General features: G+C 40.9%; 1 protein-coding gene across 15 annotated transcripts; it reads left to right on the top strand.

Moving 5' to 3' along the window:
* The first annotated feature begins 1,257 nt into the window (after positions 1-1,257).
* On the top strand, positions 1,258-24,992 carry AKR1A1 (aldo-keto reductase family 1 member A1). Of its 15 annotated transcripts, XM_075155869.1 has the most exons (12): positions 1,386-1,812; positions 4,363-4,405; positions 5,257-5,350; positions 5,750-5,845; positions 10,274-10,393; positions 12,165-12,316; positions 14,991-15,186; positions 15,770-15,969; positions 17,007-17,079; positions 18,544-18,630; positions 18,758-18,802; positions 24,209-24,992. In XM_075155869.1, the coding sequence occupies exons 3-11, from the start codon at positions 5,330-5,332 to the stop codon at positions 18,764-18,766; spliced, it is 954 nt and encodes a 317-aa protein (XP_075011970.1). In that variant the 5' UTR covers positions 1,386-1,812; positions 4,363-4,405; positions 5,257-5,329; the 3' UTR covers positions 18,767-18,802; positions 24,209-24,992. The 15 variants fall into 15 exon arrangements, 14 of the variants coding, with proteins under 14 accessions (XP_075011965.1, XP_075011968.1, XP_075011967.1 ...); XM_075155864.1 differs by lacking the exons at positions 1,386-1,812; positions 18,758-18,802 and adding an exon at positions 1,258-1,379 and having other exon boundaries at positions 22,896-24,992; XM_075155865.1 differs by lacking the exon at positions 18,758-18,802 and having other exon boundaries at positions 1,382-1,466; positions 22,896-24,992.
* The last annotated feature ends 108 nt before the right edge of the window (positions 24,993-25,100 follow it).

Genomic DNA, 25,100 nt, shown 5'->3' with positions numbered 1-25,100 from the left:
CCTTTATTCTTTCATCCTCTCAATTTTCTATTTCCTGTTACTTTTAATTGTCTTGTCTTGTCCTTGCACTCTCTTTATACATTCCTGTATTGTGTCAAAATAGGCTGAACAACATAAAAATCTGGTCATGTGCATGCCCAAGAGATTAATTAACCTTTGTGCTTTTAAGCCTCCCGAGCAGTTCAAGTCTGCAACAGCAAAGAAAGAATCTGCAGCAGAATTGTCTTTCTGGAAATAAGTAACAGCCTCTTCAAAGCTCTGTTGGATATATATATTGCCTTATTTCTGATCTAGTCTTACTATTTTCAAATTCTGAATGTTTATAAATTACTTATAAAAATGGAAGCCTGGAGTAAAAGTCAAAACCGGTCATAATTTTCTTTAATTGGGTTTAAAATTACATGTATAGTCCCATAAGTCTAGGGGTTAGAGGTCAAAGTCTGCTCCTGTTGAAGGCTGTGTCTTTGACTACAACACCAAGATTGTACCTACCCAGAAGTAAGCACTCTCTAAAATCGTTCTGCTTTAATCTTAATCTTCTTGCACAAATAAGGAAGTGCATTCTCGTGCACCTGCAACAGAAGGAGCCTTAGTTCTCTCAGGAAGTGCCACTTCTTTCTCTTTATGCACCTTTTAGCACAAAGGTGAAGCAAAACGAGCGTGACTGGCTTTGGACTTTCCCTGGATTCCTATTATTTAGAGCTGCAAGTAAAACTGGGGAAATTCTGTCTTCCTATCAGCTTCAAGAAGCCAAGACAAATAGCAGATTTTTATGTAAATGCATACACTTTATGTAGTCTTTATCTGTTAGGTTTGCATTCTGTAGTTTCCCTCTGTGGGGTGCAATCCACCGGATTTATGGGAGAGTGAAGGGAGAATCTGGGCGGTTGGGATTTCCTGATGGAAACCGAACAGAAAGCGAGAGGAAAATGAACAGGCAAACCCCAGGAGTGACCCGGGAGCAGGCTGGCAGCAGCCCCGCACGGGGGGCACCCTGCACCCCCGAGGTTCAGACAATGTGCGGGGAAGGCAAACCTGCAAGAGCCCCGCCGCGGTGAAGGCCCGTAGGGAGGCGGGCTCCCCCAGCCCCTGGGAAACCCTCACTGCCGCATGTTTATGTTTTATTTTCTCGGAAGGGGCCACCCCGCGCCGTTTGCGCTGGGTCACGGGCGCTCGGCACAAAACAGGCGCCGCCAGCGCGGAGGGCTGCGGAGGGCTGCGGAGGGCTGCAGAAGCCGGCGTGCCAGCCACCCTTCCCGCGGGGGCCGGGCCGCTCTGCCCGCCGGCAGCTCCCAGCCGGAAGCGGAAGCGCCGGGCCGGGCGGCAGCGGTATAAGCGGCTGGCGGTATAAGAGGGCGGTTCCTGCGCAGCGGCGGGCGGTGAGTGCGGTGGCGGGGCTGGCGGGGCGGCCTTATCGCCTCCCGCCGCGGCGCGGGCCCGCCCTGGGCCCCCGCGATAAGGGGGAGGTGGGTGCCCTGCCGTGCCTGGCACGTTTGGCGCCTCTGGGGGAGCCAAAATATGGGGGGTTAGCCCCCGTTTGTTGGGCAAAAGCGATTCAGTAGCAGGGACTTCCGTATTTTCTATATATACCTATTTGCATATCTATACACATTAATTTAATGCATATTTATGTGTGCTTTGCTGGTGGAAGACTCCTTGCTTTGGTTTAAAAATGAGTTGTGGCTGTGAGCTGAGGCACAGGTGTAGTTTATACTTCTCTGGTTATTCATGTATCCTCCTAGCCAGACTGCTTACATTGCCCTTGAATTACTCTGAGTATTACTCTTTCATGCAAATGCGGCAATAGGCGAGGTGAGTATTGTTAAGCCAAAACCACACCTTACTTGTCCAGAATTGGTTTGCTTCTATGTTTATTTTTGTCTTTGCTGTTCTAAAAAGAGCTTCTAGCTTTTTAGTGAACCAAATAATGATGGCTAGCAGACACTGTAGTTCTTTTACATCCCCTTGTTAGGGGAAGAAGCTGAGTGGAAAGTATTAATTAGTGTGTTTTCTTCTAGTGTCTCTAATTTTGGCGTGTTTCCATTCCTCCAGAGGCTGTAGTTCTGCTCTCTCTGCAATGTTAATATACAACAGTGTTATGTGAGGCAAGATGGTTCTTAGAAAATGTTCTGATGCTAGTTATTGATTAAACGTGTACCTTGTCTTCTGGGCTGAAGTGTTACATTTAAGATGATTGTGTAACATGGTTGTGTAAAGCATATGGTTGTGTCATGTTTGTGTTATAGGCCAATGTGAATCAAAACCCCTTAAGTCTTTAGCTATATTGCATGGATTAAGAAGATACCTTTATTTAGGCAACTAAATTCAGGTAAAAAGCACCTACTTGCATGTAGCTGACTACAAAATTGCTATACAAATTCAGAATAGAAGAGAATATGGTTGTCATTGTTATTCTTCCTTCTCTGACTCCCTGCCTCAAAAAACAGATGTACACCCACAGTTTGGTTCACCGATGATTGCCTTCAGCACTAATATCTGGACTTAATACATCTCAGTGCAAATTCAGAGCCATTAGTTTGTTAACTGCTGTTTTGCACCAGGAGGTGCTGGTCCGTTACAATCCTGATAAGAAAGGCACTCAGACTCTGTAAAGTATCATCTCTAACAAATGCTATTTGTTAGAGCTAACCTTATAAAGAAAGAGGATAGCATTGATAATCTTACATCCCTTCAGGTGCTGGGAACCCCGAGTTGTGCAGCATTGAACAGGCCTCCTCTGATTCACGCACAGCATGTTGTGCAGACCCTGCCCATAGAAAGGGTTACCCCGTTTCAGTCACTTAAGAGACTCAGTTACAAGAAAACAACTCTATGCATCATTTCTACTGTCAAATCGAAAGGATGCTCCCATGAGAACTTCCTGCTTTTTTAATTAAAGGCAAGGACATGTAGGTGGTGTAATGGTGGGTATCAAGTGGGAGCTGCGTGCAGACTCCCCTGTTACAACTAGCTGCTGAGCTTATCCTGCAGCCATGGGTTGTGCGCCCTGCAGCACGGGCCTGAAGGCCACGCTGTACTTGAAGCGCAGCACAAGACAAGCCCGGACCTATTCAGGTTAACTGTTATGAGGTTCACCAGATCCTTGGTCTACCATGGCCTTCAGGTCAGGATCACTCCAACTACTCTATTATGTCTCTCTGTAAGACAAATGTGCACTTTGGGGTCTGCTGTAGATCTACAAAAATATGGCTGGAGAAGCTAAGCAAGAAATTGAAAATATAAACTTTCTATGTGAACACATGCATCATCTGGGACTTAATTATCTGAGGAGAATGATAACTACATGGAGAAGGCAGAGCTATTTTGGGATAGTATGTTGTGTGAATGCTTTGCTTCGAAAACATCCATTCCTCCTACATAGTCAGCCATTCAACCAACATCGCATGCTTCCACTCTTGGTTTGGTTTGTTTGTTTGTTTTTTTAAACAAGTAACATTAATGAGTTTGGACACAGCTGAACTTGGGAAGTAACTTCCTTCTGCTGAAATCAGCTAGCCACCTTTGGAGCTCATCCTGAATATGGTTTCTTTTTAACAGTTTGACCAGAAACGTAGATTGTGTGGATGTTGGGACACACTGTAAAACCTTCCTTTTTGATAAAAAGTTTTGCCACTGTGAGCAGATTGCTGTTTGCAGCAGCTGTAAAGCCAACAACAGGTATTAGAAGATCCTGCTGGACCTTTGTTCTGTTGAATTTCTGTCCTGGTTTTGGCTGGGATATAGTTAATTCTCTTTCTAGTAGCTGGAGTGGCACTGTGCTTTGGGTTTGGTATGAGAGGAATGTTGAGGGCACATTGATGCTTTAGTTGTTGTTAAGTAGTGCTTACACTGGTTAAGGACTTTTCAGCTTCCCATGCTCTGCCAGGTGCACAAGAAGCTGGGAGGGAGCATAGCCAGGACAGCTAAACCAACTGGCCAATGGGGTATTCCATACCATATGATGTCATGCTCAGTATATAAACTAGGAGGCGCGGTCCGGGAAGGGGGGATTCACAGCTCTCGGATGGGCTGGGCGCCGGTCAGCGGGTGGTGAGCAGATGCATTGTGCATTGCCTGCTTTGTATATTCTGTTGTTGTTATTACTGTTTTACTTGGTTTTATTTCAATTATTAAACTGTTTTTATCCCACGAGTTTTCCCACTTTTGCACTCCCGATTCTCCCCCATCCGACTTGGGGGGGGGGGGGGCGAGCGGCTGCGTGGTGTTTAGTTGCTGGCTGGGGTTAAACCATGACACTTTCACAGGGAAAATGCTTGGATATCACAGTGTTAAGCATGAGAGAGGAGCCCAGGCTGAGAGCGACAACTGACTTTGCATAATCTTCTTTCATTCTCCCTTTAGTAACAGAAGAACGCTACTCCTCTGTGAATTAGTGCTAAATCAGGTGCGTGACATTTTCTATAATAGCAATGCTAGCTGTTGCATTCTGTTTGTACTTGAAGTGCATCTTATGCAAGAGTTGAGCTCTTAGTCTTGAATTTCCATCAGAGTCCACATGCAGATTTTGGCAGTATGGGAACAAGGAACCTTTCAGCTCTTTAAAACATAGTGTCCCTTTCTGAATGAGAAGGGAGACAGAAAAGAGCAGGAAGACAAAGTTATTTTGGGATTCAAAACACATAAATATGTAAGGACCTATTGCATTTTAGCTCACTTTGCACACAGCTATTTCTAGTTCTATGTCAGAATGATTAAAAAAAAAATTATATATGCACCAGTTTTATGTGATCTGTGTACTGAGATGTTATTTCCTAGTGTCCACCTTTGAAAGTCCTCCATTTTGTCCACTCTGCTAGCCTCGACTTCACATCAGAGAGGGGTTTTTTAGTGTTTTTTTTTTTTTTTTAAAAAGTAGTCTTCTCATTTAGTAGCATTTGCCTGTTGCAGGTATATAACAATTCATAAACAGTTATGCTTGTTGAAAAGGAAGCTAAAATGTTTCTGGTTTTCTTCACAATGCCAGACAGCCTTGATAACGAGCTGTAGTTCAGTTCTGAGTTGGTGAAAATCGGGATTCAAGAGTGAAAAAGCACATATCCGGCATAAAAAGATGGGACTGATCCTCCACCAGTGATGTTCTTTGGAGCATTATTTTTTTATTTTTTGTTTTTCTGGGCTGTGCCTTCATAAATGCCTTTACCATTCATTCCTAATCAAAACCCTGCCTGTATCAGGTCTTCAAACCTTAACCTGCAGCAGCTGTTTCTGACAAAATACATTTATCTCCAACTGCAGTGGTAATGAGAGCTTGGTTCCTGACCCAGCTGGTAGTGAGTTGTAAAAGAGAAAGACTTAGTGCAGAAGTCCTATGGAATTACTGTACACTAAGGTCAGACAAACATCTCTTGCTGCCTTCTGCCTCATCAATGCTTACTGCTGATTAAAAAAAAAAAAAGCATGTTTTCACCTGAGCTTCTCTATTAATTGTATGTTATTGCAGGATGCTTCTTTTTGTACTTCTCAACTCTGAGAAATCTTAAAATCTGTGCATTGTAAAGGAGAAAAGAGAATAAGAAGGAAGAGGAGAAAAAGGGCTCCTTTTCTAGTCTCTCCAGTGTAGCTATTAATCTCCTTTATACCAGCAAAAACTGTAAAGAACTTACTTAATCTTTATTCTAGCATTATGAGGACCTCTATGATTTTATTTATTTATTTTTGCATAGAAAATGTAAATTGTTGCAACTTACTGAACTGCTACAAAACTCAGTTTGCTCTTGTTCTTCTTTAGGCAAAAATGTCTGCAGCATGCGACTTCGTTGTACTCCATACGGGGCAGAAGATGCCTCTCATAGGACTGGGAACTTGGAAAAGTGAACGTGGCCAAGTAAGCAGAGCACAATATAACGTTGTGCTCTCAACTAGTATTTGTGTTTGTGTACCTTTTTTGAAGATCCTAGATCTGAGGCCTGGATCCTTTGCTGGAATGGTTTTAGTCTTAGGTCCACTGAAGTCAGTGGAAGTGGAAGTCAAGTATGTATGTATTTGCATGACTAAGGCCTTAGGGCACAAAAGCAGCAGCACCAGAAGATCCCTTAAGACTTGTTAACTCAGGCCTCAGGCAGTGGTGCTCTGGGAGATGAATCCAGAAAGAGACAGGTGAGTGGGGTGAGAGGGGAAAGTGCTGTAACTATAATATGGTGCCTGACTCTTCCACTGGTAAATCCTCAGGCTACCAGTTTGACCAGACATCCCTCTGGCCTGAGCTGATGACTTGGCTGAAAGCATTATTTTGGGAGGCAAGAACTCCAGTTTTAATAAGTCCTGTTCCAGCGCTCAGCCTATGTTTAGCAGAAAAACAAAGAACTTGCTTTTGTCATCCTGCTTTTACACTAAGACGACTAATGTGTCATTAGACATTCACTCTGCTTCTAAATGCAATGACTTGGCAAACACCACACTGGGAAACAATTGTGTGTTACTACAAACTGTCTGTGGGAATGTTTGCATGCTATGGCCTGTGCCTCCTATTGTAATATCTCTCCCTCTTGTCTGTCTTTTCCTTTCTGTTTCATTTAGTTAAAAGATAAATTCTTGGGGGAAGAGATTGCACATACTTGCTGTGAAAGGCAATGTCCATTCCTTGGTGGAATTCTTAGCTGGTATTGTTGTTTATAATGCCTCTTGGATTATGTGTGCCATTGCATGTCTGTGCAGTAAATGTGTATCTTACTGCTGCTCTTGCATTTGCTTCATGATGGTTTTTGGAGTGTGTCAGATGACATTGTGCTCATGACTGAGAGGGAAAGTTAAAACCCTTCTCAAGATGTTGTGCTATTCTCTCATGCCAGCTAGAGGAAAAGGTGGGAAACAAGCTATAAAAATTAAATCTATTCAGAACCATTTTATTGTTGGTCTTCCTGTCCAAATAACTGCCAGGACAGTGGATCTGTTGGGAATAGAAGCTGTGCTAATGTGGAAGCTGAATTGGTGTGAGAGCTCAGTCAACCTCTTAAATGAGGACAAGGGTGAACATTCAGCTCTGTCACTTAAAACATCATCTGACAGCTGAATTAAGTTTATTAACATGCAGGAACTTAATGGATGAATTTCTGTGCACCCAAAGCAGTTAAATGTGCGTTGCCTAAAAAAAATGCCTGAAACTAAATAAACAAAATATGAATGTATTGTTTGTTTTGTGCACTAACTGTTCTGAGGAAAGTGCAGTCTTATAAAAGAACTGGGAAACAAATCCTGCTTGTGCATAATTTAAACCTAATTCGGATGGATTTTGCCACAGTAAGCAGCGCTTCTAGCAGCTGAACCCCACACGGGATCCAGCCATCTTCTCTGGGGTCCATGGAAGTCATTGGGAGTCACTTCTTTGGAACATCTACTATCTTCAAAGACTTATTCCTAGAATGTATTGAAGGCAAAATCAAGAAAGTGCAATGAAAATGGCCAGAGTTACAGAAGTTGTTGCTATTCCTGTGGAATAAATAAATTCCTGTTTATCACTCTTGAAAATTCAGAAGCATAGCAGCAATTTGGCACAGCGTCCAAATGATTTACCCTTGAAAGGACATGATGTAGTTCACGGAGAATAATTGTAATTATGAATTAAAGACTAAGGGCCAAAAACCTAGAGAAGCAGAAGAATTATCATTGATTGTATTTAATCTAGCTGTTTCCCAAGTAGAGGCTATTTATTGAAAGCTCTTTTGTGCAAGGGCTGCATTAGAAGCAAGACTGGAAGTGGATGGCTTTTAAATTATTTCAGGTGAATATTTTGCAGATTGTAATTATTTTCCTTGCCAAGCTGCTTTTTAGTCTTGACCTTACTCTCTTGAGTAATTTCTTTATTATTGCTGTTACTATTCCTGATCCTAAACAAGCCTTGACCTTGTAGCCGGATCTTAGCAGTCCAGTACAAAGACACCATTGCAGCCCTAGTGTCCTAGATGGTAGGAATGGGGGGGGAGGGGGGGGGGGGAATTACTGAATCTAAATCTAAATTGGAAGACTATAGGATTTTATAGGGTTTAGATCCTATAAAAATAATAGAATGTTTTCTGTCTTACATGATCAAGCGCTAGAAGAGAAATTTGTTTTACATGTTACCATAGGAACACGATGGAGGGCTCTTGACTGGAAGGGAACACAGTACAGAAGCTTATGAACTCTCAGCATGAATGAGTTCAAAGAGAAGTCCATTCAGACAGGAGCATCAAGCATATCAGTAGCATTTTTTTTTAATATCGGAGCTTGATTATCTGTAATCCTTTAATGCTTTGTTCTCTTCTCTCAAGTGGGCCATGCTTTCAACCTGGAGGATTGATCCCCACCTGATGAACAGTCTAACCTGCTGTGGCAGAGGCTGATTCTGTGGGGAAGAGAGACATGGACCTTAGGGAAGTTGTATTTCTGTGCGAAACTTCAGGAAAGCTGAAGAGGAAATGCATACCTCAGAAAACCAGTCGGACTGCGTGCCTTGTGACAGGATTGCAGCTATGGAGGAGACTGCTTAGTTCTTGGAAAAGTTTGTTAGACAATATAGAGAATCCTGGTTACATTCACAAAAATTCACTACTGCTGGTATATATTAAGGGAGGGACTTGAATTCAGCATCTGAAGGATGGGAGGCAAAGCTCTTGATACAGAAATACGGCCTCCTGTTTATCGCTTTGCAGAGACATGTTTGGAGTGCCTTATCCCTAGTTTTCTGCAAGTGCCTACCTTCATTTTATGGCAAATTTTGTGCCTGCTTGGATTAAAAAAATTACCCTGATAGAAGAAATAGGGGATTAGTACAGACAAAGAACACCGCTGTTTTTCCTTTCCTTTCTGCTTCAGCTCCACACTCTCATCTTTATGGAGGGTGGATATTGAGTCTTAAAAGCCTTTAATATGTCTCAAGTGATTTCAGAATTACTACGACCTTGACTTTGTAGTGACCTCCTGAGGAATGTCTTTGTCAAAGTGAAACAAGGACTGTAAATACCATCCTGCTAGAGAAAGGAAGAGCTTACTTCACTGCTGTAATAGAAGTGCTTTGTCATTCTGGCTAAGGGAAACTGGTCTACATTCCAGTTTTCCTCTCAAAATGCCAAAGAATGCAGTCAGAATAACCTGTGTCTGCCTTTACTGCAGTTCTTGACAAGAAAAATAAATGAAATCCACCAGTAGGAGAGATGTTTTTCACATTTGATTCCCCCTTCTCTTTCTGTAGCATCTGAAAGCAAGACTGTACATGTCTTTAATTGGTGTTAATAATTTTGTCAGCTTTAAAATTGAAAATGGTGGTACCTTTATTAAGTTGAAAGAAATCAGTCTCTCTCTAGCCTTTGTGGACACATTTTTTCTCTTGTCAAGAGAGACATAATCTCTATAAATACATTAGGGCCCTATTGCATCAATCCTTATACACAGAGTAATTTACAATCTCCCACAGTCTTGAGAGACAAGTCAGTGAAAAGCAATTTATAGAAATCCCTGTACAGATAAGATGTGCTCTTACTGTAGCACTTCAGATGGATAGATGTAAAAGACAACACGTGCTTACTGTCCACTGGAAGTTAAATGAAATAGATTTTACTTAATGCTCATCAACCTAACGGGAGATGATGACAACACTGAAATCTGTAGTAATTCTTGGTTGTCAGCAATGTGGAAAGCAAAATGCAAAGTTGCGAGCATCATCAGGAGATCCCCTGCAGGCCATGGGTTAACATTCAGCTGTGTGGTGACTTTCGTTGTTGTGCAATCAGTGAGAATGAGACATGAAGGAAAAATGTGCCATAAAATAGCATTATCTTAGAAATTAAGTGTTAACATTTGAATCAAATCCAAACTCTAGGAATTCCGGAATTAGAAACCAGGCTCTTCCTTTACTGGGAGTGGGAGATATCTTCCAGGCTTGACTGACATTGATCGATTGGTCTGTTAGTTCCAGAAAATTTGTCTTTGTAAGCCATGATTTATTTGAAAACGGCTTCTTAAAGCTCATTTTATCTTTAAGAAAAGTGTGACAACTATTGTTAAGAATGAATCCCTGTTCTATCTGGTGAGTCCTTGCATGCTTGGCTTGTGTGCATGGTCTGTTTTCTTGTTACTCTTGGAGCGTCTGCTAGCAATTAGCTCTTCACTCCTAGAGACTGTGCCACAGAGGACCGTATCCTACTCTGTTTGAGTCTCATGACTTTAGGTAGATCTGTGCTTTGGGGGTGTTCCTCACTAAGGCCCTAATTTTTTTTTTGTCTTCCAGTCATATGTCCCTTTTCACTGATTGCATTGGATAATTTGTTTCTGATTACAGGTGAAAGAAGCAGTGAAGTATGCCCTAAGTGTGGGTTATCGCCACATCGATTGTGCAGCAGCTTACAGCAATGAAACGGAGATTGGTGAGGCTTTCCAGGAATGCCTTGGGCTCAACAAGGTAAAAACACAAGAACCACCATGCTGACTATATGTTGTATCAAAATTTACAACTGTGACCTGAAAGTAGAGTGTAAAGTTAACATTTGTGGCTTTTCCTCCTGGTCTATCCCAGCTGTTTGTTGTTAATCAGGAGCAGGCATGAAAGAGGGCTTTCTCTGCTGTACAACCATCCTGGCTGTCAGGAGGAGAAAAGGTTGTCAGGAATATTTGCATGGAAACTACAGAAAATGCCTTTTTTAATTTCCCTCCCCCACCCCTGCAAAGTATCCCAATTTGAGTGTTCAAAAAATTGGAGGTTCCCAGAATCAGTAGTTAAAATGGAAAATATTTGCCATGATTTATATGAAAAGTTACGCTAGTTTCCCAGTCTAGAATAGCACGCAATGGTGGGTAGCCACAGCAAATTTGGTGACTGTGGGTTTTTTGGTTATAGATCAAATATGAGTGAGTAAATACTTACTTTTTTTTTAAAAAAAAAACAGTGATTGCATTTGAAGGTTTGGTAACTGTGACTCAAGGGCCTGCCGTGAGAGTCCATGGCCTAAATATAAAGTAATGTGACAGGCATTAATATGGATGACCTGAGGTGGAATCTTAAATTCATCCCCTCGCTCTAGTTTGCCCGAGGGGCCAGAAGGATTATCTGTACAGCCTCAGAGCTCCTGGAAAGAAAGTTCTTCTGTTCCTGCGTTCCTCCTGCTCTTGCCTTGGCTTTAGGGCAATCTCTTTGTTATGTGAATAGCTTGAGAGAGGCTGTTTTCATCTTGCCCCAAGGATTCCTTCCTACTAGATATGGTAACTCATATAGGGAAGCATAGGACTCTTTTATTCAGTTCCTATTAGCTAGCTAACTTAAAACTAGAATTTTTAAAACATTTTTCTCTTTGAATACAACAGTCACATGTGAAACATGCAAATAACTGAATAGTTGAAGGAGAGAAACTAAGCAATTAATCGTTCCAACTTCTACAAAGTATAGCCTTGAGTGAAACTTGGTCCTGCATAAGTCAGCGAGAAGTGCCCTCTGATGGTGTTCGGTGCCTCAGCTTGCCAAATATGATCTCCATGTTGTGTTTTATACTTCCTAGTTAACCAGCCTTCCAATTGTTTCATTTCTGCATCTTACCCTTCCAATACAGGGTACAGGGTGCTCAATTCTTAGTGTGTTCCTTCCAGAACCTAGAAACTCAAGTGCAGAGGTTTGGGGAAAATTCTTCTGTTTATTTTCCCACACTCTTTCCATGAGAAGCATTCTTGGTTTATAACATCTGATGAGTATAGTAAGTTAGCTGGTTGTGCCTAGAATGTGTGAATTGTTAAATAGAAATTACAAAATTTATATATGAATAAACTGAGTAATCTTTCTTTTGGCCACATCACACTTAGTAGTGGCTTTAACCCTTAAATTGGAAAGTTTGGAGAAGAGAGTGTGTGTGTGTGGAGGGGATTGTTTTATTTTTCAAAACTTCTAATAAATTGCTAAGTATTTGGTATATTTTAGGACTTGTTAATATAAGTGTGCATTTCTCTGCTCTTCTTTATCCAGTATATTTTTGAAAGACTTAATTTGTAGGTTCCATCTGTTACTTTTTTAAAAAAAAAAAAACCCAACCCAAAAAACCAACCAAACAAAAAAACCCAAACCAACCCACACCCCCCCACCCCCCGAACTTAAATTGTTCTATTTGTTACAAAGCTAGTTGGGGAATTGCTACAATTCCCTTTCCGAACTTCTTCCAGTAAATTATGCTCTCCTACCTTTCTTAAAGGTTATTAAAAGGGAGGACCTGTTTGTAACATCAAAGCTCTGGAATACAAAGCACCACCCAGAAGACGTAGAGCCAGCGCTAAGGAAAACACTTGGAGATTTGAAACTGGATTACTTGGACCTGTACCTCATGCACTGGCCTCACGCCTTTGAGTAAGTTCTATCTGGAAAGGGCCCAGAAAGCAGAAACCCCAGTTTTACGTAAGTGGCTGGTGTTATGTCCTGAGGAGCTTCTTTCTGGGCTGTGAATTTCTTCCTGTAAGATGTTTTTCAGTGTGGCTAATAATGTAGTCCTACAGGCTGTCATACAGACACTCTTTTCTACCCATAACCTGTACACTTACTCATATTTGGTCCATTCATTCACAAAAACAATTGTTCAAATTTCATTCTTCTTTGAATTTCAGTTGGGTGAGAGTTTGTTTACTGTTAGATTTGTAGCATGTCTGAAAACATACAGTAGAGGAGACAAAATTTCTGGATTTGTGTAGAAGTATTGTAAATAGAAAAGGGGTAATTGTTCTCATTATTTAGCAATGATGAGGCTGGAAAAATGGGTATTAAGCCTTCATTTAAAATCTTCAAGCAATTACTTAAATTTTTTAATAGTGAGGACAACTAGGTAATGAAATTAGGATCACGAAACTTCTGACAGTTTGGCATGGATGCCAAAGTTAGGTAACTGAAAGTAGTCTAACTGGGAAAAAGTAATAAAGCTTTATGGGACAGGTTTCTATACTGAAGCTTGCTATGTTACACTAGCTGAAAATTTGGCTTGCTGTGAGGTAAAATCTTTGTTGAGTTTAAAATATATTAGAAGTTTAAAATAGTCTAGTATCTTCATCTAGGCATTGGGGAAGTGTGGCAGCTATTCTTGGTTCTGCTATGACCTACATGATAACCTTGAATAAATCCTGTCACTGCTTTGTGCCTTAGTTTTACTTGTCTGTAAAATGAGAATTAAGTGTTTTGTAAAGACAACAGCACTTTTCACTCATAGTTATTAACTGTACTGAAGTGGCCAAGCACATGCAGTATCATGGTGTTACCTGCATGAGGAGGAAAAGAAAATCACTTCTTATGACACTTTAATTCTACATTTGAGGAAATATGGGTTGAGAAAGTTCTCCAGTTAAGTGCTAAATGCACTTATCCTACCACCCCATCAGAAGCAGAGTTCCTTGCTTTATTTTCTTGTAGTTTTGGAAGCAGTTCTGCCCCCCGGTTCCTACAATCAGTAAAAAGGCAGGGGGGGAATAAATCTCCTGACCAGATGTTTGCATGGAGACTTCACTCAACAGGGGAAACCCTGTCAGTTTAGGGGGCTTCTGTCTGTTCTGCGAATTTGAGAACATTTTTTTCCCCCCTTCTAGTCATATGAACTGAATTTTACACAGCATACAACACTAACGGTAAGAGGAAAGACGCTCAAAGTATAAATGTATTCCTCAGCATGACAGAATGAGGAAGTGTTTTCAACTAGAGCTGGTTGGGAGGAAGAACTGTTAAAAATTCCCCCTATTGTGAAACAGGTTTGTTTTCCAGTTGATTGAAAAAAAACCATTAAACATTGCTTTGATAATAACACATAACACAAATAATGATGTGTATTTAGATATTACTAATATTTAAATATGCTTGATGTTGTGGAAACAGTTGACAAAACTGACGTTCTAATAAAGCAGTTTTATGTTTTCTCATTGGAAACTGGTAACTCTACAGTTTTCCATTAGCTCTACTTCAACTGTTTTAATGCATGGTTATCTATAATGCCTATTGTATTGGGAAGCTAAGCAAAAGAATGTTATTTACACAGAAATTAAAATAGACTTCTGGATGAAAATCACAGTGCCTCTATGTCTTGAAAATTAATGTTTCGCTTAATATATTTACTCCTGACATATGAGGCTGCTTTTCTGAGTTGGGAGCTCATGAGGTTTTCAGAGTTATTTTTGGTTCCAGATCTATCAGTGACATGAACAAGAACCATCTCCCCTTGTTCCCAGCTGCTGCCATTTCTCACTGCTGTTCACTGCTTAGCTAGAGCAATGTAAGACAGTCTCTGAGATCTGAGCTAGCAGAGTCCTGCAGTGGTTATGAAGCAGCGCTCTTCCAGGGTGATTGCTGGCACCCCTCCAAGGGTGGACTGCTCAGAGACCAGTCACCGCCCTTTGGCAGTGCGGTGGTGTCGCCTGGCATAACCAGGTTCTTTGTGTGTGTTGGTTTTGGTTTTAATTTTATTTTTTAAATGCATTGGTATGATTAACTGGAAACACACCCAACCTACATGTACATGCTAAGACCTTTGTGAGAATCTGCATTTATATCGAGTGCTAACACTGCTACAGAATCCAGAGGGGGTGGGAAAGCCAGTGTACTTTGAATGCAGTCTCTCCTAGATAGGTCTTAAACCAAGATCCCTTTGGTAGCAGCTGCAAACAGACTGTGAAGAGTATTAGTCCTCCCTCAAAAACAAATTGAAAAACTAAAGCCGCCCTCTGAGTTGCTGCTCTCTAAATCAGCTGTTTCACTAGGATCAAAGTGTGCAAAGAGCTGCTGCTGTGTATACGGTGGCTTATCAGTTCTGCGTAGTCACTACCGTATCGGTAAGTAGTTCAAAGTACTGTGTAACAAGTTTACATAGGAAAGACTGTGTGTGAAATAATTTCTTATAGGTTAAGTCAGCATAATGGAATTCAACAGACAAATTTGCTCAGTTTGTACTCTATCCTCTAAACTATGTATAAGCTTTTGAGAATACTTTGCGGAAAGTTTCTTTTAGTGAAGAACTAACATAATATAAATAATGTGGCCTTTGATGCTGTAGACGAGGGGACAATCTCTTCCCGAAGAATCCTGATAACACGATGCGTTACGATTACACTGATTACAAGGATACCTGGAAGGCTATGGAGAAGCTGGTAGAAAAAGGTCTTGTGAAAGCCGTTGGGCTGTCAAACTTCAACAGTCGTCAGATTGATGATGTACTGAGTGTGGCTACTGTCAAACCAGCTGTGCTCCAGGTAAGATGAATAAAGGAGAGGACAAATACCTTTCCTATGTATCCATAGGAACAATTTGCAAACCAATGCTACGTGTTTAGCACAAGGGATGCAGCTTCTGATGTACAGGGAAGAATATAGCTGGCTCTGCAGGAGTAGGCACACAGAGGTGGTCTTTCCAGGCAAATTAATTTGTGGGGAAGAGGCCTATATCCGTGTTCTGTGGCCATTCATACCTGCTTAGTTGAACAGGTCTGTGGAAGAGTTCGTCTTCCCTGTGAGGATCGTTTTACTTTATAAGAAAGAAAGACTGTGAGGGAGTAACTTGAATCCCTTCTATAGAGAGCTTCCTTGCTTGTTGGGTGATCTGTTTGGTACATGGGGAAGATCCAGCACTCTAAACTTAGGCGATCTATTCTCCTTTTCCTGTAAACTTAGCCTACCAGACAGCTTTTTATTTTCCTTAACTTAAACTTTATCCTCAAGGTTTTCCAGAATCTGGAATGACCTCCTGTGATGTGTTTGGTTCTCCTGTGCTTTTGACTTCCTGCTTGTTTAGAGTTTTGTGTTGTTTCTAGCCACTCATTGTGGGTCATTTTAATAGGTAGAATGCCATCCTTACCTAGCTCAGAACGAGCTGATAGCTCATTGCCAGAAACGAGGACTGGTTGTCACTGCCTACAGTCCCCTTGGTTCTCCAGATCGCATGTGGAAACACCCAGATGAGCCTGTGCTTCTAGAAGAACCTGGGATCAAAAAACTGGCAGAAAAATACAGCAAGTCACCTGCACAGATCATCCTGAGGTATAGAAAAATTGTGAGGGAGGGTGGCATTTGGGTCCTGGCCTTAAATAAAGCAAAACACGCAAGCTAGAAGGAATCTACTTAAACTGCATGTTCTTCCCCATCGGTGGGGAGTTAAAATCACAGAGAGTGCAAACCCCATTTGGTGCTTGTTTTACAGAGTTGGTAGAGTTGGTCCTGCCTTAGGGCAGGTGGATGGACTAGATCTGAGTGTTCCATTCAGGGCCTGGATCCATGCCTGGGACAGTTCGCTACCTTTTCGGCTGTGGAATAGCAGTAGGACGATTAAGGCAGCAGTGCACCGCATTTGAGTGCCACCTACTGAATTTGCACATGGTCAGTTGCTTGAACCCTTGAGCTCTTGCTACTGCATTCAAATGGGCTCCCAGGAAGAGGGGCTGAGGAAGGGGCCTTCCTTCTTTGCACTGAAGAACCGTTTGCTGTTTTGTTCTTATATAGCAAAAGCCAGCTGCTGGATACTGGGAAACAAGATGATTGAGTGATATCCAGAATATGATCAGCACCTTGTAAAGTAAAATTGGATTTCTATCCTCATTTTTTTTTGTCTGGCTCTGTATCTATCGATATCACTAGTACGGTCTGGACAGCAGCAAGTTACCCTGCCAGCTGAACACGGTCAAGATTTTGTGCTCAAACCACTAGACGGGCACTTGAGGGATCTGGGTTTTCTTCTAGTTTCTCAGTGGTTGTTATGTTAGAACTTGCGTAAAATGCTTAAGTACATTTTTTCCTGACTGTTTATTGGCTTTCTAGCTTAAAGCACCTGAAACTTGCTTGCTATTCAAAGGCATGAACATCTTCTTATTGATTAGTCCAGTGGCTACTGTTTTGCTTGAGCTTGGATGTACTAGATCCTAATACAATACAGTGCTATGTTAGCCCTCTTCTGGGTATTTTTATTTCACATAGAAACGTAAGAGGCATCTTTGATGCCACAGATTATTATTCAACCAAAATAAATATCGTGGTTTTTGAACTACACGCACAGAAAATCTCTCTCCTCCTCCTCCTAACAGATGGCAAGTGCAGCGTAAAGTGGCTGCCATTCCCAAGAGTGTCACTCCCACTCGCATTCAGCAGAATCTCCAGGTAAGTTTAAATGGAGGGAAGGAGTTTCAGCAATGCCCTCTTATTTGAGTAATATACTGTCCTACTACTTGCAGAACAACAAGCTGAGGCACTTGGTTCATACTTGTTCATCAACGTATGCACACGCTTAGAAGGGAGGGTAAAGATTTTTTGGAAAACAAACGATATGCTTTAAGCAACTAAGTGTGTAAGTGTGCGCATATGTACACATGCACAGTCTTGTTATCAAAAGGTAAAGAATGTACTTTGTAGAAGTTAAATGAAACATCTTTACCGAAATTTATCTGAGATACAAATTTATTGAACAAGGGAGTCTTCTAATGATGTTCAGTGGTTCTTTCTTATGAATAACAGTTGCTCTATCCTGCAAAGTGAGGGCTGGTGACTATTTCTGCAGCAAACTGTCATTCTAATGATGCCGAAGGCACAGAATTAGTGTGTTTCACTTCTGGTGTGAAGTAGAAACAGTTCACTCTAGAAATTATTTGAAAACTCTGACTTCCAATAATTTGGAGGGAAGTATCTGAATCACCTCGTGATCTTTTTTTCAGCCCTTAATCATACAGATGGGCTGGTTACATGTTTTTAAGTTCAGGCTTGTTTCTGTAACTGTTACTTCCATGAAACCGAGTTCTGCCATGTAGTATGCTGCTAAAAATGTCAGGAAACTCCAGTAAACTCTGCAGTTACTTGAGGTTTCAATCTACATGGGAACAGAATATTTGATTGAATAGGCAGCACTCGCTTGGAGGAGCTGGGTCCCGCTGCTTTTTATCTTTGTGGAAGAGTGCTATGCAGTATCGGTGTAAACTTAGAGTTGGCAAATGTATGAATATATCAGGCTTTAAGCCTTTGTTTTGGTGTTTGTTATAAAATGAGTTTAATTGCAACTTCATATTTCTAAACAGAAGACAAACTAATTCTGTCTGAAGCCAAGATTTTTGCAGATACATAAATTCTATTGATCAGAGTTCCATGGAAATTCCCTTTATTTGAAGCTCAGACTTATCAAAGTTGCATCTTCTGAAGGTGTTTGAAATCACATTATGTTTAATTTACTTGGGTTTTAACACTAGGATCTTGCAACTCTAATATAGCATGTAAGTTTTCTTTTTGAAAGTACAAAAGAAATATTGTGTAACTGCAGCTTAATAAATTATTCCAGTCTTGTGTGTGTACATGTGTGTGTTTGCCTCAGTTACAACTGTATTCCACTTTCATCTGAAATTAAACACTGAAATAATCAGCAATGTCTCAGGTCACTGGTGCTGTCCTGAATTATTGAGAAGTGGAACCTTTTTGCCTTTAAGTCAGCTCTGTTGCTTGTGGATCTCTGGAGAAATTCACGGTACAAGGGGATGGTTGAGACTTACAAAGGAAACAAAACCAAGAGGCAAAACTCAACATCAATTAAATATGAAAAACCTATGGTTATTGAATAAAGCCTCTTGCTTTTGTTCTCAGGTGTTTGATTTCAGCCTCACAGAAGAGGAGATGAGCCACATTGGAAGCCTGAATAAAAACTGGCGTTACATTGTGCCAATGATTACGGTAAATTTCTCATGTTTCTATTAGTTTTCATTATGTGATGTGGCCACAACTTGGGGTTGTTGCAGTTTTCCTTCTTTTACTGTCCCCATCAGAACTACTTACTCATAAGAACACTACATCTTTTTAGGGTGTCTAAGACGAAAGAATTTTTCAAAAGCTGGGTACAAAAAAGGTAACTTTTTGAAAAATTCTCTTTTCTGTTTTGATCGCCAATGGCTCTCTTGAGTTCTCATTACTGACCTGTCCATGGGCCTTTAAACCAGAGTCCCATCTTACTTCAAATCTCACCAAACTCCTGCTGATTTGTTCTTCTCATGTACAAGCAGGCTAAGGTCCATGCCATTCCTCCAGAAGTCCACCTTGTTCCAACTGTCCCTCTCTACTTTATACCATAAACCTCTAACATCAGTGAAGACTCAGGGTGCTGTTTTGTGTTCTCCACATCCATCGTGGAAGTCACATGAGGGAATTTGTCCACTCCCCTTCCACTGGATGTCCCCCCTTTCAGCATCTGTTGTAATGACCTTCCTCCAATGCAAGGAGTTTGGGTTAGGCTGTTGTATGTTTCTTCCCAAATCCATTAGCCACAACATTTTTTAGCATCAGTAGTTTACTCTGTCACATGAAACCTTACCTCATGTGCTATCAGATGCCAGTCTGTTTTTAGAGAACCAATGCCTTGTAAGTGTTGAAGTCGTCTTGGTCGTTCTTTTCTTATATCAAAGAACCTAACCTTGTTCCCTTCCCCTCACTGCAAAGAAAAAAAAAAGTCTGCCTTGTTGTCTCCTGTCTTTATAGTGTGCCTCATTTCTTATTGTCCTGCTTCTGACTATACAACAGAGAGCTGTTGCCACTCCCTGGTGCATCACTGACCACATATGGCAACTGTGCTGTAATGAGCCTGAAGTGATCTATCACTTCTCTATCATACAGTACACTGCATAGATACAGTAGATCTCTGCAAATTTTGAAGCTGTCAAGCATATCCTTGTCTCTCCAGCAGTTTGTCTGCCTGTAAATTATTCTTCAACAGTCAGTGGCTACTGGCTATAAGAATTCTTTAGGGAAAGCTTTTCTCCAGGATTTATTACTGAGTTTTTTTGAATACTTGAGAGCATATCAGTGACTAGTCTGAGTTAGAAAAGAGAAGTTGTGAATTACTGTCTCATATCAAGGGTAGATACTTGTTATAGCTTTCACTGTTTGTCATGCTGGGGCTTACGAGAGCTTCAAGGCCATGCTTTTAACTGTAGGGTTGCTTCAGTATGTGTGCGTAAATATAAACCCCCACATCCCTGCAACCAAAATTATCTTTGCGCTTACGGATCAGGAGTCTATACACCAAACCGCAAGCTTAGCTGCTCATCTGTGTGAATGTGGTAGTGATGAGCGCACCTGCTGCTTACTGTATGTTTCTTTCAAGTGTTTTGCCACTTGTGCTGCAAAGTTGTTTTGTTAATGAAACTGCAAAATACATTAGAATGTAGCCTGGCTTGGATGAGCTGGGGATAATTAATCTGCTTTTGTTACCTGGGAAACCTGATCAGATCACAGTGATTCACAAAGGAGAGATGAAATACAGTTCAAAGTGTTAGCCCGTCCAACTAGAAAAAGGGTGAATGTGGTGCAGCTGGGCTTCAAAGATATTGCCATACTGTCAGATAACAAGACAGGAAGAAGCAAGATGAGGAGAATTAAAACACAACTCTGTAGCTGTAAGATCTTTAGCAGAACCTTTTGTCTCCTGCCCATCCCTTCTGGGCTTATCGGAAAGAATTTTCATCAACTCTGAATTAAAATTCCTGTCTAACCTTTCATGCCTATCTCCTCTGTGAATGTAATTTATAGTGTCTGAATTTCAAAGTGTGATATGGCAGTGATGTCAGAGCTCCTATCATAACTACTGAAACAGTTTTTACTTGCTTTAATTCATTGATATATAACCACAAATTCTTAATAGTTGTGCCACTCTTCTCCACATTGTGTCTTGTTTAAAGCCTGAGGAGAGGCTGTTACATTGCATGTAGACAATTTAAGTTGCTTTATACTTTAACAGTTCATTGTCTGGATAGAGGTTGGAAATCACCTTGCACCAGCCTGAAATCCAAACTTTTGGAAATACATAATTGGCCAAGGAATATACTTAACTGAAACTTGAATGACTAGCAAGCCAGGAGAGGAGGAGTGATGGTGTTGTACATGTGATGATCTGTCTATTTTTGATAGCGTTGTGGTTTAACACAGCTAAACACCACACAGCCATTCACTCGCCACCCCCTCTGCAATGGGATGGGGGAGAGAATCGCGGAAAAAAAAAAGTAAGATTCATGGTTTGAGATAAAGACAGTTTAATAGGATGGAAAAGGAAGGGAAAATAATAGTAATAATGAGAAAAGAATATACAAAATAAGTGATGCACAATGCAGTTGCTCACCACCTGCCGACCGACGCCCAGCCAGTTCCCAAGCAGCGGCCCCCCGGCCAGCTTTCCCCCAGTTTATGTACTGAGCATGATGTCATATGGTATGGAATATGCCTTTGGCCAGTTTGGGTCAGCTGTCCTGGCTGTGCCCCCTCCCAGCTTCTTGAGCATCTCCAGCCTTCTCAGTTGGTAGAGCATGAGAAGCTGAAAAGTCCTTGACTATGTAAGCACTACTTAACACACTGATGTTTTAGTTGTTGCTATCAACATTATTCTCCTGCTAAAACACAGCACTGTAACAGCTCCTAAGGAGAAAATTAACACTATCCCAGATGAAACCAGGACAGATAGTTAGCTACCGTTGACCTGCAGTGTGTTCACTGCTGATTTTACCTTCCTTCCTTCTCTCAAATTCCTGGGGTAGACTGGAATCAGCTATGTGAAACATTGCTTCTGGCAGCTGCTGTCTTGGCATGCTGCAAACAAGAATGCTTACCTGAAGATCTGTTGTGTGTAGTGAAATATGCGGGGGGAAGAAACAGGGTGGGGGGAAATGAGGAATATGAATTCTAGGAACATGAGGAGGTTGTTGGCTCTCAAGAGAATATGAGGAAACCTGAAGATGCTGTGATAGTTTTGTCCACAGTTTTAAGGGTTGCCTTCAGTTGACAGCTTCATTTCAGCTTTATTTTATTTCAATCTGAGCATCAGTCAAATGTTAAACCTTAACATCTTAGTTTTCTGCTCTCTAGTGCCCCCAAGTGACTAATTTCACACTTCAGTAGTCATTGTAAACAATTCATTACTAGGGATTCCAGTTGTTGCTTTGAAATGCAGGTTTTATACTGAAAGCTAATAAAGGGACTTGCTAGTTGATACTTGATTTGAAAGTCTCTGTGATTCCCTCTGCCCCCATAACATTTTGAGTGATCTCTAACATCACATTTATGTGTATAAAAATCACATTTATATGTATAAAAATCAAAGATTTCTCTAACATTTTATTCAGTCATTAGTCGCTTAATTAAGTTTTAGCTGAGTGATGCTAGTCTGTCACCAAGGGAGGTGTGTCTCTCTTTGCCAATGCCTAAATTTCCCCAAACATTACAGATGAGGAGCAAGGTTTGACCTCAGCTCCTCGGAAGTTGGGGGCGTTGCAATGGACTTAGTGCAACTAGAAATGCAGCTTGTGCATCTGAATGCTTAGAGGTGGGATGTAGGAATTGAGACTTCTGCATGGCCACGTCTGCTTTTGGGCCAGCCTGAGCCTCTGTTTCATTATCTGTGAACATCAGTTTCAGTGTTCCCATTTAACAGCTGGAGAAGCTGGTCTTCCATGGAAATGTTCTTAAACAAAAAGTGCTATGAGTGACACTATCAATGCTTCAGTGAATGACCCTGAACAAGTTATTCAATGTGTTTCATCTTATTCATCTGTAAAATCGGCAGCCCGGGATCTCTCTGTCACGGAAACATGGGCAAATCTCTGACTCCCTAATAAAGTGTTTTGAAGTGTGCATGTTACAACACTTACTCAATAACGGCTACAAAGCAAAAGTCTTTATAACTATTCTTAATCTAATTCTTCAAGCCTCAGCAGCTTGAAAGACTCTTGCTCTAGGCTAAAGAAATCTATCTCTTTTTTTTTCTTTATTTTTTTTTTTCTTTCAAAAAGTGCTAAGAGGACTCGGGATAGAGGGAACAGCTCTTGTTTAAGCTGAAGAAGATGCTCCCAGATGTTTGGGATGTGAAGATTTAGAAATCTAAACCATGCAGAATTTGAAACTGAGAGTAAGAATGGATTTTTATCTTTCTGACTTGAGTCTGTCTGTTTACTTCACAGGTGAATGGAAAGCTAGTAGCAAGAGATGCTGGACACCCCCATTACCCCTTCAATGACCCCTATTAACTACTAGAAAATAAGGTGTTAGTATAACATGCTCCTCTGCATGCCCTTCCACAAAGTAATTGTTGCCACAATTTGTCAAAAAAACTGTCCAAATAAAACCTTCCTTCCTGAGTAGGTTTAGTTACAAGTACTGCTTCTAATTGACCTCCTTTCTGGAGATACTGTAGCTTCCATGTCAAAGTTTGTGGATTTATTACAATGACTGCAAGCTCCTGGAAGCATCAAATCTTTCCGGGATTAGATAAAGAGTGGGGGAGCCTAAATCAAGTTCCAAACACGTTATCATCAGGTTAGGGCAATACTTTGGGTTTCCTGCCTGTGAAACAGTTTTGAAAGCTTTAGTTATTACCATGAGGAAAAAAAAAAGGGGGGGGGAAAGGCATGAAAGTATTTTAAGACTAAATAACTGATCAGCCATCGACTCTGATGTCTTTATTAATATTTTCATACAGGGAATAAAGTGAATTGTGCTACAATTGCACTATGTCCATAAACCCAAGTAACTAGCCATGCCCAGTGCTTTTTATTCCCTTTAGAGTACTTGCGGGACTTAGAATTCTCTCTTCTCTATTTTCTTTTAATTTGCCTGTAGTTTTGAGGAGAATAAATGCATACCCTGGAGCAGGCCTTCAGGGCAATCCTCTCTGTTGCTTGTCACATGGGTAGGTTTCAGCTCTGACAATAGCTCTGATAGTCCTATCACAAAAGCCTCAAGAACTTTTTAGCAAGTCTTGTAGAAAAACGTCCTACTTTTCCCGTAAAGTTGCCCAGTGTCTTTTTACCAAATATGTCCAGTCTGTGTTCTGGAAGGTCACAAAATTAGTTCCTGACTATACAGTAAGAGCAAAGACCTGTCAGAGGGCCCCTTCCATTTTAATGTCACATTTTCAACTGCTGCCAGGGCTGATGCTTGGGAGAGCTGGTCCTGTCTGCTGTTCTTCTGCTGTCCTGCTGGTAACACCAGGCAAGTCATTTGCCTTTTCTGCGCCTCTGTTTTCCCACTTGCCACGTCTCTGTGTTACTGCCTGGCAGGGACTAATTTACTGAGTGCTGATACACTGTTGAGCAGGACTGGAGCTCTAGCACTAACAACGGTTTTATTTTGTTTCAATCTCTTAATGAATTTTCCAGCCATCTGAGTACAAAGGGCATGAGGCGTTAGTACCTACCAGTGCTCCGATGGTGATACCTTCTGTGGCCTTAGCAATGTTAACACTTTATTTTGGTTTTCTCTACCTGTAAAATAGGATTAATGCTCATTTGCCTTGATGCAGACAGGGTAGCGAGGCAGAGTTTCTAAAGGCCTCTTGGATTTAAAACAAAGGAACTCTTTCAGATCTGCTGATGCCATTCACAGACACTCATAGGCATGACTCCTCGTTTGCTGCTGGATAAAGAAAGCTTAACTGACTGTAAGTGAAATAAAGAACACTTATTTTTATTTTTACTATAGCAATAACAAACATAGAATTAGAAAAATAATCCTTTGTATTCAAATAGTTCAAAAATTAAAGAATTAGATTATTTTAGTTTTGATAACCTCATTTACAGTAGGCCTATAGTAAAACTATATATCTCAAGCGTATACTACATCTCAAGCGTAATGCCTCCTCAAGTATTTCCTGCCCTGGGCCTCACAGCGTGCAGCTGAACTGGAACAAACCTGTTTATCGCTTTTTGTAATCCTTATGTAAAATTTAAAGAATTTCTGTTCCTCAGTAAAGTGTTTCCTAATTCCTGCTGAATTTACCTCAGTGGAGAAAGCCATTACAGCTCAGTTAGGATTCTTTACTAGACTGGACATTTTCTTCTAAGGGAAATGAAATCCCTGTTGGTTTTTTATTATTCTAATCAAACACGGGTGACTTTGAATAGGGTTCTTACTGCAAATCAGTAGGGAAGCAATTTTACTTCGAAGGCGCTATGTAGAATGTTGACAGCAGTCATCCTGCCGAGAAAAGTGGCTTTTGTTGCATGTATTTCCACTTGTATGTGTGCATGTCTTAAATAAATACTGTACTCAGCGTGTGACTTTGAGACTTTTTTCCGCCTCTAATGTCAGGGTCCCAATTAACTTTTTTTAGTTACTTCTTTAATCAAAAGTAAGCAGGCAGAGAGAATTCCCAGGAAAAGCAGATT

This window comes from Calonectris borealis, chromosome 8 (genome assembly GCF_964195595.1).
Source record: "Calonectris borealis chromosome 8, bCalBor7.hap1.2, whole genome shotgun sequence".
In the NCBI taxonomy this organism is placed as follows: Eukaryota; Metazoa; Chordata; class Aves; order Procellariiformes; family Procellariidae; genus Calonectris; species Calonectris borealis.
This window is presented reverse-complemented; position numbering and strand designations above follow the sequence as displayed.